We start from the raw sequence: 18746 nt of genomic DNA, 5'->3' as shown, positions 1-18746 counted from the left end.
ACACATTGCATAATGTAAACTAAAACAACAACAACAAAAAATATATTTAAAATAGTTTCCATACACTGAAATAAAGGATATATAAATATAATATTAAAAACATTTTGTTTTATTTCAACTGAAATTTAAATCAAGTTTAAAGCTTAAATTTAATTACTAATAAATAAATGAAAAAATATTTGATAAAATAAAAATAAATGAAATCTAGAAAGAAAATAAAATAAAAAATGAGAACAAATAATATAATTAACAAAATATAATTTATATTCACGCATAAAAGATCATTAAAATGTTATACATTTTGTAAGAAAAAATTGTTAAGAATTCTAAGGAGTCTTTAAATAAAACAATTGATTTAAAAAACTAGAAAATAATGAGAAATTGATGAGAGAAAATATACATTTTAAGTAGCTTGTCACAATATTGTTTCCTTTAACTTATCATCACGTTTTGTTTTTGCCTTTACTAGTTCATTTAAAATGGTCCTGCAGTGTAACAAATAATAAAAGTACAAATATTTAGTTTCTCTGGTAATATGAGAAACTTTTAACGTTTATAATGTTACACTGCATATACATTTCCCAAAAATGTTTCATGTCAACTACCCAACTGCTTTTCAAATTAAACCTTAAATCCTTTACTTCAGTATAATACAGCTCTGTATTCCATGAGAATGGGATTGATTTATGGAGAGCATTAAGCTTGCTTTTTAATCCTTCAGTGCAGAGATGAAAAAGTTCATAATCACAGGTATCCCATCAGCCCCGGCTCTTATCTTCCCCTCACATATGAAGGTGGCAGGAGCATTTATGTGTGTGTGTGTAACAATGTCTGGATTCTCACCTGAATGCCTCTATCAGTCTTTCCACTTTTTGTGCTTCACCTTGCACACGGATATGAGCCTGAAACTTCCTCAGAGCCTCATCCAACTCCATCCCCGAGAAATCCATCTCATCCACCACACAGCTATCAGAAAGAAGGAACAGGCAGAAAATGAGAGAGGGAAAGAGAGTGTGTAAGAAAAACAAGGCATTAAGCAGACGCGGGGCCAGCTCTATGGTCAGTGGTTAGATTAGCGCAGACTTATGTGGAACTGTATGGGGAGGTCCTTTGATGAAATGCTGGAGTGTCACATACTTTGTAATAATTTAATTTAATTATTTTTAAAATGATGTGTTGAACTGATCAAGTGTAACAGTAAGAACATTTATAACATAGCAAAAGATTTCTGTCTAATAAATGTTGCTTTTTGACCTTTCTATGCATCAGATTTATACAAAAACACTGTGCAGCACAATTCTTTTCAACACTGATAATGATAAGAACTATTATTAATAATTGAGAACCAATGATAGTTAATAACGACTGAGCACCATATCAGCATATTACAACTTCTGAAGGATCATGTGGCACTGAAGACTTGAGAAAAATCTGTTTAAATATATTACATAGAAAACAGTTTAAATCTAATAATATATCACAATGTTACTGTTTTTTTGCAGGTCCAAGAAAAGTTAGTTGTCACAAACTGCCAAGCATACTTTTTATTTTTACACATTATTATTAGACTTTGTGTCAATTTGGCATGAATTGTGCAAGTGAATATTGACTAATGAAGATAATGTGATACTATGTGTTTCCAGATCGCTACTATCTCTACCACTCGCAAACCACACATCACACAATGTAGGCAGCGCAATCTTACAGATTTTTTTGTAAATTTGGCATGAATTGTGCAAGTGAATCTTTACTAATGTAGAGAATGCAGATCAACCAATTAGAAACCATTTCTCTGAAAGAGCTCAAAGGTTCATCTCATGAATCTTCAGTTGGAAAGCTTATAGTGTATAGACAGAAGAGTTACAAATTCATATTTATTCAGAGTTACATTATTCATATGTGCCCATATTTATTTTTCCTTTTCTTTTTCACAATGGCATTGTAAAGGTTTTTTTTTTTTTTTTTTGGCTCAGACCACTAGTAAAAGTGTAACAGGGAATTCTATCCAGTCTCTTTCAATCAATATCCCACATACAGTAATGTGTAAATGTATACTTTTGAAAGGGATATGTGGCATACATAAGCATATGGCATACAGTTCAATACAGTAGTTTACATCAGAACATACATCAGTTATATTGACAACATGACTAAGCAATTTGACTGTCTTATCCGGAAACAATGGCACAAGAACTTGTCATTCTGATGGCACTGACATGTTCATTGACACCAATATTTATTTTTGAGAGACGAACTAAGGATTTTGAGCAAGAGACTGACTTTTGCAGGTAACCCGTTTTGTTTTTCTATTTTTATGAGTTGTTTTGAGAAATGGGGTGGCAGTGGCTCAGTGGTTCATGTAGGTTGTCTACAAACCGGAAGGTTGTTGGTTCAATCCCTGGCTCCACCTAACCAAATGTTGAGGTGTCCTTGAGCAAGACACTTAACCCCAGCTGCTCCCAATGAGCTGGATGGCGCCTTGAATGGCTGACACCGCAGTCGGTGTGTGAATGAGTGAGTGAATGGGTGAATGTGAGGCAACTTGTAAAGCGCTTTGGATGGCCATGGGGTCTGTTGAAAGCGCTATATAAATGCAGTCCATTTACCAAATGCACTTACTGTTTTGCAAATCTCAAGGATGATTCGAGAAATGTACCAAAGCAACTGAGAAAAACTGTAAAAGGAATTATTCATACAAAATGCTATTTATTTCTACTATTGTCTATAACTTACATTTCTTTCAAATGCATGGGAACATGATTATAACATGCACATGTACAGAAAGTCACTTAGTAGTCACTATAAAAGCAGTTTTAGATTTTTAGTCCACCCTGGTTTATGAAGAAGTTTGTTTGTATAGTATTTTTGTTACAATGCTTCCCATTACAATCAATAGCCACTTTTGATCAATTACAGTAAAGGTGTTGTAGCTAAATAAAGGTATATACAATTAGTTTATCAGCTTATTTAAATCTCACTTGAGCTTGTTTTTATGCATTAGCAGACCAGAAAAATGACTAGCCAGATATTGTATTAAAGCTGCAGTTGGTAACTTTTGATGCTCTAGCGGTTAATAAACAGATCTGCTTGCGTCTTGCGGAAGAACATTGTATACGGAGCTACTTCTCTCTGTTTATGTCTATGAAGAATCACAAAGGTACTGGGTTACTCAGCAGTGGTACCCCCAAGCAATCTAAAATAGTCTGAATATAAACACTTATTATAGGTGTACCCTAGTGATTCAGGACAGGCTAAAAACACAGTTTGGAAAATGGATTCATGGTGTACTCACTTATATACATTTTGTAAATATTGAACACAGAAAAAGTTACAGACCACAGCTCTGATTGGTTGTTTCTTACCGGGAGTGGTGTATTTTTGAAAGGGCAATAGGACCACTGGGAGGAGCCAGAGGAACTTGAATTTTTCAAAGGTTACCTGTTTCGTATTCTACTGTCAGGACAAAATGACAGGTTTAACCTGTTAGCCAGCACCAGAATGCCATCGTCCTGAAAGCCTCTAAACTTGCACGTGTCAGTGTTTACGAATAGATTAAATGAAACGGGACAAATTTAATCTTGACAAACTATGTATCATTACAAAGATCTAAGCTTCAAGCATTGACGACAGATCACTGTTTTTCAATGGAAAGCTTATAAAGACTGTACTTGCTACATTTGTGTAAGAAGTACACATAAAAAACATTAGCAATGGAAACGCTGTACATACCAGATCTGTCGTAATAACGAGTCATAAACACATCCACAGCTCTAAATCCTGGTTTAGTTAGAAAGGTAAGGGTCCACTGAACGACATCTCATGGAGCACGTTCAGTCCAACGAAGCAATAACTTTGTAATATGGATCATAATTCCTTTGTTTACGTTTCAGTTCTTCAGCGACAGAATTGTTTGTGTCCATTATGGAATAACTCACAATCAGACACTGCGTCTTGGTAGTAAAAACATGGCATGGTTTTGCAGCATACAGTGTCACAAACAGAATGAGACAATTCACTGGAAAAAAGAATGAATGAAAGATAGACGAAAGATAGTATATTTGAATTTTGGCGCTCCCTCATGACGCACCTGTCAGCTGATGGAGGCCTTTTTCGCCTTTTTCGCCTTTTTCTTTGTTTGTTTTATTTTTCAACAGTTTTATATATGTGAGAGTGTGTTTTATGTTGAATGTAAATGTATCTGCATGATTACCATCTGTTTGAGTGCAAATCAGCCCAAATCAGCTCGCTAATACTATATGATCACGGCTATCAAAGTGAACACGTCTATATGAATAGAGAGAGTGGATTATTTACTTTGGCACAGTTGTTTTATTACCATTTGTATAAGTGGCCATCAGCACATCAGCATTTATTTGCATCGTAATTCATTGTAAATGCTGCATTTCTAGCAATCTCAAGACTTTTTGTAATTGGCAAACAAAGTTAAATTTTTTTCTTATTATTCTTATTTTTCTTACTCAAATTATTCTTATTGTATTTTTCTAGTGCTCAAATAAATCACTTATATGATATCTAAGCTTATGTCTAGTGTTTTCTAATTGAAAAAAAAAACTATGCAGTGGTATGTTTACTGACTAAATAGTTATAATATTTTCTTAAATTTGGGGGGTGGGGGGTCTAGACACAGTCTCATAAAAATATTTGCAGGAGTCTCATTTTTCATGATATCTTATTCAGATTTGAAATAGAAACTCAGGAGACATGTGGCTTTCAACCCATTACTTTTCTAGATTGCTCCAGGACTCATTTCATGTATTTTTATATCAAATAAAAAATATTTAAGTGTGGTACAAAAAAAAAAAAAAAAAAAAAATCAAGGCACTTCAGTGTCTATAACTTTTAATATTTTTGAGCATTATCAGATCTGGTTGATAAAACGTAAAGCCCAAAGTGTGTTCTTTCCAAAGACACCAAGATTATGTTTATAACACACTGAAGTAGGAAACTGTTACAATTATAAGTTAGGTAGAGCACTTTCAGATGTGAGTCCCATAATGGGGGGTGGTGGCTAACAGATTAAGGTAATCGAGTCTCCATCTCAACGCAGAGATATTCATGTCCCCGCAATGAGAACATGAGCCATCCATGAACGCAGTTTCAGCGTGCTGGAAGGCCAGACATGTGACACCGTGATTGTGTCTGTCACGAGGAGTGATGTATCGACCGCACCCAGAAACAGGCGGGCGAAATGACATCTTTAAAAAGACGCAAATCGAACCTTTACGCTTTCGTGAAAAGAAAAAGCTCTTTCAGGGGTGTTGAAGCGCTAAGGGGAACGCGGGAGCTGTTGCAGGAAACCCAGACAAACTGATGAATCGCGCTGTCACACCAACACCAGCTGACTTGTTTGTAAACACTCCGGTGAAAGCAGCAAGCGATGTGCTCGGCTGCAAAGCCAAAGCTTGAATGCGAGTTGCTCTCACTGCTCCTTATATACCCACTCTACAGGGTGGAGCTCGCGATGCAAATTCCGCAGACCAAGGTACTTTGTGTACCATTGGCTCGTTTTGTACCACTCTAAGGTGATTGGGCTCTCGGGCGAGATCCCATTCGTAACGTCGAACGTGACTGACTGAAAGAGAACCTTACATTGCCGCTATGTTTAAACAGGTCTGTAACTTTCGATTTGTTCAATATATCAGGTGTATATATGTCATTGCGCATGTAAACAATTTGTTACTTGTAACAGGAGAGAAATCCTTCCATTCCATTCCTTCCATAGCTGTTGCAGTAGGCAGTCACATGCTTAGGCAATCTAATAATCGAAAGAAAAAATCTTTCCTTTTCTCAATTCTCAATCAGATCTGACTTTTTTCTCTCTCTTTGTCTTTTTACTTGACGTGGTCACATTAGATATAATGAAGGGAGACGTGAAAAACTGACATTGTGTTGTTTTCATATGGATTACTTTATCACAGAATATTTGTTTTTGGTGACACTTATTTAGTTTCAAAAGTAGACGTGTCAAGCTTTCTATAGACATCTCTCTCATGTCTCTTCTTTGAGTATTCACGGAGTTACAGTTCATTTTGTAAATGAAGATCAGCGCAGACAAAGGCTGCAGACAGCACACCTTGTTTGTTATCTTTATTTTATAAGTGCACAGATTTCTTTAGTTATTATGTTTTTTTGTTTTTTTTAAGTAGACCCTTTACATTTTCGATTGATGTATTGCTCTTATCTCTACGATCAAAACTGAACTTGTAATTTAAGTTATATTCGGGGTTATCAGGAGAAAATGACTCATAATGCGTATACGCGTTAATTGACTCCAGAGGGTTAAGTAATGGCCCGGGACAGTACTGCCAACTTGTGGAACAATCAATTAGTGCAAAACTATGTAATTACATTTGCTTCAATAATAATGAACAAAACTTTATAAAACTGAATGTAACTTAATTCAGAAACTATCAAAAATATGCTATTACAAAAGAAGAAAACACAATGAAAATGAAAAAAAAATGAACACAGATACACAAATTTAACAGGCTCTTCTAATATGCTTCATTCTTTGTTAATGTTTTTTAAAGATTAGTTTTCGCTAATTGTGGATTCTGAATGCATTGCCACAGATTTTCCTTTCGCTTCGCAGTTTTATGTTTGGACACAAACTTATCATGGGGGCAGGCTTAACAGTGATCTACTCTGATTGGATAGTGAGCTTTTGATGAACAGGTGCTCTCTGACCGGGAAATCCAGCGTCATTCAGTGGTGCACATATTGGATTTGGATATTAAAAGCATATTAGTATGTTATGTGTATGCCAGGTTAAAGAGATAGGTCTCTGGTTCTCTCATTGGTTCTCTCATTGGTTGTTCGCGCAAACAGAGGCTTGAACCAGTCAATCCATAAGAGAACTGACCCAGGAAGTTCTCGTCCCTTCTGCTCTTCTGCTCTTCTGCTCTTCTGCCCTTCTTTGATTGGTCTCAGCACTGCGTCTGAGAGAACAGCCTGTTCTCATGGCTCCTCAGGGAGCTCTCATCTCTGTTTTCTTCTGTCCGGAAGACACGAGAGAACACGCCCAGCTCCAAATGAACGACACAGCCACACTCGTCTTGCGAGTCACAAAGAGACCCAATGCAAGTATTATTTTCTATAGAGATTTAATTTTCTATAGAGATTTAAATGCTGCTTAAAGGTTGTATATTACCTTTCAATGATTAAAATCCAATATATGTATTCACGATTGCTACTGTCTAAAATGCTCACATCATGAGTCAATGAAGTGTTTGATCTTAGCTAAAAAGCTTGTTACTTTTCAGTAACCTAAGTTTTATAAGGACAGGAGAATAGTTTCATGGCCAGAAACAATGTTTCCTAAAATTATAAGAAGTGTGACTTTATTGAAAGTTGATAAATTAATCTTACGGCCGTTTGCTGGACAAACCGCTGCTCGATTTGCATTAATTCCCAGAAAAAGATATCACGATAATTGATGTGAAGAATGGAGTATTGACATATTAATGAGTAAATTACAGCGCCTTGTAATGAGTTATTGATATATACAATTTAACTATTTTTAATCTTCAATCATTTTTTATGTAACCGTCATATGTGATATATATTAAACATATTCCTGATTAATTATAAAAATTCCCTATATATCATTTGAGCTAACTTTAATGTACTACCCAGTGCCGCTACACAGTGCAAGATAATTTGTAGTGCATGAGCATGTAAACACACGTATTACTTTTGTGGGATTATGTACATACAGCAGTGTGTGTGAAGAGTGTCTAGTGCGCATAGAGGAGAGTTGCACAAAATAGATTTGAATTGCACAAAAAAAATTAAGTTTCAGACAGTCTGTGATGTGGTTAAGTTGCGGGCGTAAGCTGAAGAGGTGAAATGGTCCATGTTTCAGGAGGTAGGGGGTTTGTGTGGGGTTTCAGAGAAGGGGGTGAGGTGATTTGAGTTCAGGGCTCTCAAAGCCTGGGGGAAAAAGCTGTTGTGCAGTCTGGCGGAGTGGAATCTAATGCTCCGATACCATCTTCCTGATGGTAGGAATTGGAAGAGACTGTGGGTGGAATGGTCATCCTCTGTGATGTACACCCCCTGGAATTTAGTGCTGCTGACTTTATCCACAGTCAAGCTGTCGATGGTCAGTGGAAGGTGGTCAAAAGAGTGTCTCCTGAAGTCCATCACAACCTCCTTTGTCTTCTCCATGTTGAGGGACAGGTTGTTAGTACCACACCATTCAGCCAGCTTTGCCACTTCCTCTCTGTAATGTGTTTCATTGTTGTTGCTGATGATACCTATCACCATTGTGTCATCTGTAAACTTGATGATGTGGTTGGAGCTGAACTTGGCAGTGGAGTCATGAGTCAGCAGCATACTGAGAAGTGGGCTGAGCATACAGCCTTGTGGAGCACCTGTGCTCAGTGTGGTAGTGCTCAAAGTGTTGTGGCCAACATGGACTGAGGTCTTCTAGTTAGAAAGTCCAGGATCCAATTACAGAGGGAATAGTCCCAGCAGGTTTATTTTATTAATGAGCTGTTGTGGTATTATTGTGTTGAATGCTGAGCTGAAGTTGATGAACAGCATTCTGACATATGAGACTTTATTTTCTAGGTGGGTAAGAGCCAGGTGGAAGGTGGAGTAAATTCCATCGTCTGTACAAGGGTTTGAACGGTATGCAACAACCGGAGTGGTTGGAATGTGTTGGGGAGGCTGGTTTTAATGTTTTGGACGACTAACCTCTCAAAGCACTTCATCGTGATTGGAGTCTGTGCCATGGGACGGTAGTCCTTTAGACAGGACGCAGGTGATTTTTTTGGTACCAGTATGATTGTTGTGGATTTGAGACATGTGGGGATGACTGCCTGGCTCAATGTGGTGTTGAAGACATCTGTTAGGACATTTGTCAGCTGTGCAGAACAGTCTCTCAGTACATGGCCAAGTATGTCGTCAGGACGCACAGCCTTGCATGGGAAAACAGCTTGCAAAGAGCATCCTTCACATTAGCACACAGAGGGATGTAAACTGTGACAATAACAATGGCCGTAAACTCCCACGGCAGATAGAACAGTCGACACTTTACAAACATAAACTCCACCATCGATGAACAGTGTTTTGTCACTACAATAACATTGTTAAACCCCTGCAACCCTTACAGTGCTGCATCTCTGTCCACTTCGTTAGCAGGCATGTTCTTGAGTAGCGGAGTCTGAGATGTTGTCATTTAGCTATGTTTTAGTGAAAACAAACAACGCAGCAAACCCTTGTCTCATGCTGTGCAGACGGACTGTGAATGTGTGTACTATACTACTGACAAAATTTGCATCAGCACTGTATGCAAACATTCAATATAATTTGGGCTTTATTCTTATATTAAATGGGTTTCAATGTTTTGCTTTGCATGACTTTGTCAAGGAGCTATGGCATTTAACTTTGTGTGGGCAATACTGGCTCTTTCCCTCTAGAGAGAGGTGCATGGAGTGTTTGCTCTGTGTGTGTGTGTGTGCGCACCAAAGCAAATTTAATAAAAGACATTTGTTCTAATATGCAAAGGTTTGACTTGACTTGAGGGAAATCAAAATATTAGTGTCCATTTATTATCATGCCATGAAATATTCATAATATTAAATTTCTGGCTACAGAAGGGAGTTTTGAATTTGTTGTGCTGCATGTCATTCATTTTCTTGGTAGTAGTGTTGTAATATTTCCTAATGACCAATTTTTCATGTAAATGTAAAGCTCTCTGGAGAATTTAATCAGTAAATACCATTTGCTCACTTTTGTTTCACCTAAATATTACTAAGTAAAGCAGAACAAGTTATATTTTAGTGTTTATTAACTTCAGAAAAGTGTCTGATATGCATGAAAGTGAAAAACTGGAGATTAATAATTTAAAATTAAATTAAATTAAATTGTCAAATTTTGCCTATTGTGGCTTCCTGGAGCTGATAAATGCATTTTTAGGTGTAACAATGTGAAAGACTGTTGGGGAATTAGGGAGATTTTGCCGTCATGAAGAAGTTTGTTGAATTTGTATTGAACGCACGTAAAGAAAACAGCCCGAAAGAAGCCTTTTAAGCAAAAACATAGGTTAAAGAAATATATAACAGCAATTGGACAAGAAGCAAAAACTGTCAAGGGAAAATGCTAGCCTAGAAGATGTCATTTAAAAAAAAAATTGCCCAGTTGAATCTGGCTATTTCTCTGCTCTGCCGTTTTCTCACACCACTTTATTTATTTATTTTGTAACATCCTGTAACATCCTGTTTTACTATATGCATGTCCTGAAGCCCTTATGGGGATTAATGGTGTTGACTCATATAGTATGAATAAACTGGCAAAGAGTTCTGCTTCATACTCTGTGGCTTTATTGACCACACATGCACATCAAGTGGCAGCTATACTGTATATTTTTTAACACACTGACTACTCAGAAGAGAGGGGTGGGGCCAGATAGAGAGAGACATCCATCTGTCAGGGATGAGTGCTTTATTTACTTCTTAAGTTTTTATGCTTTTGGTCTGTTTTATTCTATTTATTATTATTATTTTTATTATTATTATTTATTTTCTGAACCACAAAGTATACTATTCTTGTATCTAAAACAGACATAACTTCATCGCAGACAAATTTATAGTAGTGCTTGCTATTTATTAATTCATGTTATTTATTAATTTAAGCAACTAATTAAGGTCTTCAAGCTCACTTAAAAATTAAAGGCAGGTGTGTTTGATTAGGGTTGGAGCAAAACTTTGCCGGACAGTTGATCGCCAGGAGCAGCGTTGGGAACCCCTGATTTAAAGGGATAATTCTCATTTACTCACCCTGAAGTTGTTCCAAACTTGTATGTTTCTTTCTTCTGTTAAACTTAAAGAATGATATCTTGAAGAAAGTGGGTGACAGTTGATGGTGGTGTGTAAATGATGACAGACTTTTAAATTTCGGGTGAACTATCCCTTTAAGGCTTAGAAGATACATCACTTCAAAAACCTCATATGTTCTGCACTGTATACACACACACACACATGCACACACTGACTCATCTAAGAGGTCTCAAGAGTGTATCATTTCCAAGTGCAAAGCTCTGCAGTTAGACTGCAGGAGCTCAGCAGCTGAAGAAGATCTCATTAAAAGATGCCACGACTCACCGAAATCCACAGAGGAAAAGAAAACAAAAACAACACAAAAATGCTTCAATTTAAAAGTTTAAATATGCTCCCTTTTATGGTATTGTTCTCTTTTTTGCACACAGTTACAGGCTCTCGCTGTAACAAATTTCTGTAGTTTTCACAGCATTATTACTGTAAAACGGGAACATGCTTACTGTAGAACCTGTATACAGCATGTTACTGTAGATCTGCAAAGCATCATGGTCAATTTTCAATGGCGGGTAATTTCCACAGTAAAAATATGTTTTTTTCTTCTGTGAATCACAATACAGCAATTTCTAGAGGATTTTTTTTTTCCAGCCACTAGATTCCACACTTTCATCAGAATTTTACCTTCAGAAAGGTAACTTTGCTGATTTATTTCCACAGTTTACTCTAGTCAAGTTAACTATTTGTTCAACTAATTTATTATTTATTATTTATTATTATTTTTTCAAGAGTGCACTGAGAGGGAGAGAGGTAAAAGAGCGGGACACTTCCTAGTAAACTCATGTCTTGTGTGCATTTTATTACCAAAAATTTTTTTTGCATAATTTAGATCGATTTTCTAATCTGGCAACATTCGATAATGTCATCAGTTTAGAGAAGGATAGCATTGTTGAATAAAAATTAAATTGGAATTGTGTATGTGATTGTGACTGTTGGTGCACTAGCCGGAGTTTTCTCTGGCCAGCTAACGTCAACTGTCACCGCCGACACCGTGTGCATGCGCGTGAAGCAGTGAAGCCAGCCAAGCCGACTCCAGAGACTCGACAGAAAACACAGTTAAAGGTAAGACTTTAGACATTTTTCATAGGTTCATCATTTTTCTGAACTTCATCGCAAGTCCCACCGCAGAAACGAGATTGTTGATAGTCTAATTTGAAGTGCCATTCCCGACATGTGGGAGCATATATTGTATAAAGATTTGTCTTCTCTGCCAACATTAACATACATTTATAACGTCTTCAATTTGATTAAAGAGTAACGTTTAGCATTGTTGAATAAAATGTATTTGAGATTGTGTATTTGATGTATGTGCTGACGCGGTAGCTGTTTGAATAATCTCACTCTTTTTTTTGTTTTCGTTTTTTTTTTTTTTTGGCTTGCTAACGTTGGTGCCTAAAGAATCAGACATTTAAGCGGGCCGATTTGAAAGTTTTATTAATTCGAGAGTTTTATTCATGACACGTGGAAGCTTAATAATATACTCGCCCTGTATTAAGATTTTTTGAGATATTAGTCGTTCTTTTATTTGCCATTTGGTTCATTTCTTACAGTAAAGAGGCCTCAAGAATCAATCCAGGTACATAAATAACATGAAATAGCATTTATACAATGTTTTTCAAATGGAAACAATGTTGTTTCTCTTCAGACACAATCCCTAGAAAGTGCACATAAAACGTGCAAACATTAAGACATTTTTGCGTTACAGACACACATGTACCGATATTACTCAAAACCTAAACCAGCTAATGTTAGATCTCAAAATTGTGTATTGCCACACACTTTCTCTTATGAATATTGTACTTATGATTTCTAAAAGTGTTTTTTCTGGTTATTTTGTGTTTAGGAAACTTCCCCCCAAGCAGACGTTGAGGCCCAGATTTCCCTGCCAGGCACTCTTAAGACTCATCATGCTCGGTGTGCTGGACTTTAAACTTTGGTTTCAACAAGGACTTTTGTTTTCATGCTTATTTTGGGGTTTTCCAATGGTTTCCTGTTTTAAAGAGGAAGTAGGCCATATTCCTTCAGTGGTTTAGTTGTGCAAGGTACTCCATGTGGTTGAAAACATATATCTTCATCTTGAAAGCCCTTTGAAATGCAATATCTGTAAGTGACTGTTTGATTTTGTTAAGTGAGCATTGAGTTATTTATTCTTGTGCTATGCAATGTAGCATTTAATTCAGCATGTTTGTTATCTTTTTCTACTCAAGTTTGCAAAGTATTAATCTATCCTGTTGATTCAACTGTTTTGTTGTTGGTTCTTTGCCTTGTGTGTATGAGAATGCTAATTTATTTAATGATTTATCTATTTTTGTGAAATTCATGTTTGTGTATTTTTCTCTTTGTAGTTTCAAACTTTTCATGATTAAACCTCATACATTGCACCTTCATGGAGTTTATTGTGGAAGTGTTTAGTGGCTGGATAACTGGATCCATTAAAACAGTGAGGCCAGTGACACTCGGTAAAATCCCAGCGCTAGACATACAAAATAGGTCCCAATTCTAAGCATATGTATATTAAGTATTAAGTATATTTGTATTGATTCACTGTGTGTGAACAAGGTTTTACGCCATTTTGCACTTAGATTCCAAACATCGCTAGTTGTCACTGATCCAATAGAAAAAAATAGCTCAATGCATGTATAAAAGCAAAATGCTTTAAAAACGTCATTTTAAAAGGTCATACTCACTCATCCTGTGTAATCCATGTCTCCAGTATTCTTTTATATGATCAGGACTTTACAGACACCCAGATTTTTACTAAATGTAGTGCACAAATTCTGCACTGTGCATACATGTGTAGGCTCACTACCTGGCTGTGCATTAGAGGATGTTGTGAAAGTGAACCGTGTAGCAAAGTTTTTTTTTTTTTTTTTTTTTTTTTGCCAAACAGTAAACCATATCAGATTGAATCCTGTCCAATTTCAACTTATTTTTTTTAGGAGAGTCCATTCTAGGGGCATACAGGTGGATGCTTTCCATAGAGGGCAGAGTTCTCCAGAGTGACCGTTCCGAATTCACTTCTGCTCTGGCTGTCCTTTTTGTATCATACTATATATTTAACATGAAATATCCTGTGGAGGCAGCCACTACATTAGAATTTATCCAGAGGTAAGCACTTATTTGTTGTTGATATATTTTTGACTAGGAATGGGAACAAATATTGGAGTACTCATTCTTTAACCACCTACCTGATTAGTAAAATTCTTCTAAAAGTGTATATTTGGGTTTATATGGACTGTTGTGTAATTTTTAAACATCAAACTTTTATTTTAACTCACCATGCAAATGGTAGAAAAGTAACCACAGCTGCTCTAAAGTCTAAATTTCATGCACATCACATTTTCTTTTCTTCACTTTAATACTAGTGTACTTGGTTTTTAGAGTACTTGAATTCTAAATTACTAAAAATTTCCATCTCTACTCTTCACACTTCCGTTATTGTGCTCACTGTAATGAGCATATAAAATATAAAAAAATATTTATTTAAAAGACTGCTTGTGAAGCTGTTTCATGACTAACCTCTATGAATGTTGCGATATGATTTTGTCAAAGTTTAGTAGACAGACAAATTGAAAGGTCGCAATGACCGAGATCAGTCTTTGAAGATGAATCGTGCAGCTCTCTTGTATAATCTCTCTCTCAGCATCTAAGCAGGGCAAAGGCTTTTCAGTGTGTTCAGTCTCATGTCTCTTCTACATGTCCACTCTGGATGTTACAACACTTTAATACTCATAGATAACGACACATTTCATCCTCTCTTTGAACGAAAGTGGCTATCTTCTGTCAACCTCATCTACAAGCAAGGATATAGATTTAAGATTCTGTAATAAAAAAAAATAAATAAAAAAAAAGATTTTAGAATCTATTGTAGCAGAAATGAGTCGAACCAGACAAATTAAAGAGTCTATCAGAGCTGTGTGCATTGAAACGAGAGCCGAATTCCTCAGGAAGTCATAAATCAGTTCTAGTGCCACAAGAACCAAGCAAGATAACCAACCAACCAACTTGTTCACACAACAGCTTTCAACATTAACACCAATAGAACAATTATTGACAATTTTTATTCAAAGAAGAGATTGTCAAATTTATTGTTCGTGATTGAAATGCAACGCTGGACATCACATGTAAACCCAGGAGATCAAGTTAAATACTTGCATTGTCTTCCCCCCAGCCAGCAGAACCAGACTGAAATTCCTAAGGGGGAAGGGCTTTAAACCTTTGTCTTCACAGAAAAGTCCCTGTGAGGCAGGAACCACATGCTTGGTAAGATAAACAAATGATTTATGATCCCCAGACCCAAGACCATATCTGATTGGTCAAGGCAACATTTGAGGGTGGCCAACAAGGAAGTTTAAATACTTTGGACCCCATGAAATTTTGCTTTTAGTTCTAGCATTGATTGTGCTATCAGTCATGCCTTGCTTTTAGTTCCAGCCTTGCTCGTGCTATCAGTCATGCCTGCTCTTAGCTTTTAGCTTGTAGCTTTGCTACCTAGCTTTAGCTTGTAGCATCTAGCCATGCGGTTAGTCATCATTGTTCTTTGAGCGCGGTTCCAGCGTGCATGCCTGCTGCTACTATGCCACGATGAGAAGGAACACAACCTAGTCTCGTCAAACTTTATTTCTTTTCTTTTCCGTTTGAGAGTTTCAGGTTCTGAGTTAAGTTTTGTAACGTCCGTTCAACTTCAACCAGCGAACACGACTCTGCACTTTCAGCCAACGCCCAACAACCACGGGCTTCCCAAGACGTCACTTCAGAGACTGAACTTCCAGCCAATCAACGACCTCGGGATAGCCCTTTCACCGAGGCTCCTTCTTCACAGGAGATGCAAGTAACTTTACCTCCAGACTGTGACCTTTACTGGTGTATCTAATATAATTTTAACCTCATTGAGGAACTCAATGCGAGCGCTAATTACATGATTGATGGTTGTTCATGTTTATGCAATTTAACGTATTGCTGTTAACTTGGGATTCCATATTTCCATTCTCTTAAACTCATCTTTCCCTAACTTTCGACCTTCCTGCAACTTGTGTGAATGTGTGTGTGCGTGCGTTTATGTGTTAGATTAGTTTATATGTCTTAGATTTATCTAATAAAGCCTTATTCATATTGAAAAGAGAAGTATCTTGTGTTTTGTGCTTACAAGTTAATGTCTTAAACTGCCGATCTTGTTACTGTGCTAATTGATAGTGTTTTCACTATAGTTTGGATATTAGTATCCAGCGCAGATTTGATGTTAAAAGGCTCGTTCACTGAACCGCAGGCGCGTCTCCGTGAACAGCCGTGAAACAGTGATTCTGTTCAAATTCTCTTTAAAATCTTAAATGATTCCCTTTGAGCTAAATTGACCTGTTTCCCTTACACTATGCAAATAGCTAGGTGAATCGAATTTTCTCTCCAGGCCCTAATATGTGTGTTTTAAGTAAGAGTTTTGGTTTATAGAGAAGTGGACATTGTATTACATGTTGTATTACACGTTGATTGGCTAAATCAAATGATCCAATCAAACTTTTATATATTGTCATCAACTCATCTGTCTTGCTTATAAACCTTTCCATTAATAATTAATTTCTTCCACTGCAGGGTAGAAGACTCCTAACTGACTAATTCAGGCCCGTTTCTGAAGAAAAATACAGTTCTGGTAGAAAAACAACATTCAGGGACCAAATTCTACTATTTGAAATCCTGCTGTTTTTAAATAATTTAATTTGCCTTTTATACATTCTAGTTTAACCTAACATTTTAATACATTTGAACAGGATTGATTTGTATGTTCAGAAAAGTGTTCTTGTACACAAAACAAAATGAAATGTTAAAAGAAAAATGTTTACCTATTGAATTATTATTATTTATTTTTTTTTGCAATGCTATTTTTATTTTATTTATAGAAATTAAGTTTGAAAAGTTATCAATAAATTTCATTTTTGTGGCAAAAACACTGTCTTCATTTTACAGTACACAAACTTAATGCTGTAATCCTTATTACAGTAGTATAATATGTGAGGTGATGAAACACAGCACTGTGATTATTACTGTAAAAAAGTTTACAGTATTTTTAAAGTTACTGCAATTCAGTTTACAGTACAGCATACTGTGAAATGAACTACAGCAACTTACTAGCTAATTGCTGCCAGCAAGTTACTGTAACTTTCACAGTATTCTTTTTACAGTGCTCGTTACTCTTCTTCAAGCTATGTATTCTGGTAGGGATTTTCAAATACTCACTCTAACACATCTCTGTTAAATGGCTTCTTGCTGTTGCCAAGAAACTCGCCGATCATCTGTCGACTCAGCCCCTTTCTCTGAAGCAGGAAGTGTGCCACACCTATAGGCGTATCTGGAATGAACCCACGGGAGATGAGAAACTGGAGGCCCTTGTCTGGATTTCTGTTTGATGAGAAAGAAAGAAATATAGTAGATAGTAGGAGGGAGTTAGGGGACAGAGAGAGAGCAAGAAAGAGAAAGTTAGCACAATTAAAAATTTAATCTGAGTCCATAAATACTGTATTAACTAAATGGACAGGCATTAACTTAAAATATTAATTTTACAATATTTCTAAGAGTGCAAAATAGCAAATTCAATAACATGTATAGCAATCAATTAAGAAATAAATAAATATACAATTGGAAAAATGTATTTATTTATTTTTGTCATTTTGCTTGACAGCCCGAATACTCATTATATGACAATCTTTGAAAGCACGCGAGAGAGAGAGAGAGAGAGAGAGAGAGAGAGAGAGAGAGATGTCAGAACAACACAAGACTGTTAAAAATAAATAAACAAATACATAAAATATATAATCTGATTTGTGTGTTTTTTGGAAACAGAATAGGAAACACTCATTCACTATTAACTATGACTTTTAACTATTAATGTGCAGCTTATTAATAGTTAGTTAGGTAGTTGTTAAGTTTAGGTATTGGGTAGGATTAGGGATGTAGAATAAGGCATTAATATGTATTAATTACGACTAATAAATGGCTAATATTCTAGTAATATGCATGCTAATAAGCACCTAGTTAAGAGATCCTAAAATAAAGTGTTACCGTTTTATTTGTATTATTTTTTTTATTTTTTTAATGGAACTATATCTTAAAAACATTTTAAAGGGTTAAAGGGTTTTGGGGTTAGGTTTTGTTGTTATTATTGGATATAAAATATGTAAAATGTAGAAACGTTTTGTTATATTTTTCGGAATATCATTATATTCTGGAGATCTCTCAATAACAATAACACACTGAAACGAGTACGCTTAGAACTGACTTCATTTACTGTTCAATGTTCAAGGTTCAATGACACATGGCTATACAGTGCCATTTACAACAAGAACAAAACTGCATGATAACCCAGTTATCAATCATTTCCTCCCAACTTAAATCAAGGGTTGTCAAAAAAAAACAAAATAAATATTTATTTTCTTTAATCCAACTTTAACCACAACTTAGTGGGCACGTCTTAATCTCCATGAAACTATTCCTTTTATATACATATATATATTAGAATGCTTTATAATGGTCAGGTGGTTTAGAGAGACGGGTAGGATAACGCTTAATAGTCTTTCCAGTTTGTACAATCCCTGGGGGTGACTGGTCAATGTTGCCTGACTCTGGTGTGTCAATCGTCTTTTCCCCGATGTTCTCCTGCAGCGGAGGTGCTTGCAAGTTATCAGGGGCAGCAGGAATTTCTGGTTCCATCTGGATTTCAGAGGATTCAGTCCCTTGTTTCAGTAATTGATCTACATGACGTTTCCAGATTCCAACATAGGAGACCGGTCCACTCAAGGTATCCATTTTCCCCCCTTTCCATAGTCATGAGCAAGAACGGACTCTCCAACACTAAATTCTCTGAACTTAGAGTGTTTTTGACGTTGTAATTGCTGGGCATAT

At 36.2% G+C, this 18746-nt stretch overlaps 1 protein-coding gene and 1 long non-coding RNA gene across 3 annotated transcripts in view; one reads left to right on the top strand and one right to left on the bottom strand.

Moving 5' to 3' along the window:
• LOC127972581 (IQ motif and SEC7 domain-containing protein 3-like) overlaps nucleotides 1–18746 on the bottom strand; it is a 146697-nt gene that overhangs the window by 101497 nt on the left and 26454 nt on the right. For both annotated transcript variants that reach the window (XM_052576209.1, XM_052576215.1), the window contains exons 3-4: nucleotides 17085–17246; nucleotides 844–966 (exon numbers count right to left, since the gene is read on the bottom strand). In XM_052576209.1, coding sequence (XP_052432169.1) covers nucleotides 844–966; nucleotides 17085–17246 — 285 coding nt within the window. The remainder of the gene's footprint in view (nucleotides 1–843; nucleotides 967–17084; nucleotides 17247–18746) is intronic.
• LOC127972697 (uncharacterized) lies at nucleotides 11040–17085 on the top strand. Its single transcript, XR_008157139.1, has 4 exons — nucleotides 11040–12959; nucleotides 13202–13315; nucleotides 13796–13964; nucleotides 16443–17085. It is a non-coding gene; the product is annotated as an uncharacterized LOC127972697 (long non-coding RNA).

The sequence above is a fragment of the Carassius gibelio genome, chromosome A4, assembly GCF_023724105.1.
Source record: "Carassius gibelio isolate Cgi1373 ecotype wild population from Czech Republic chromosome A4, carGib1.2-hapl.c, whole genome shotgun sequence".
Lineage (NCBI taxonomy): Eukaryota > Metazoa > Chordata > Actinopteri > Cypriniformes > Cyprinidae > Carassius > Carassius gibelio.
This window is presented reverse-complemented; position numbering and strand designations above follow the sequence as displayed.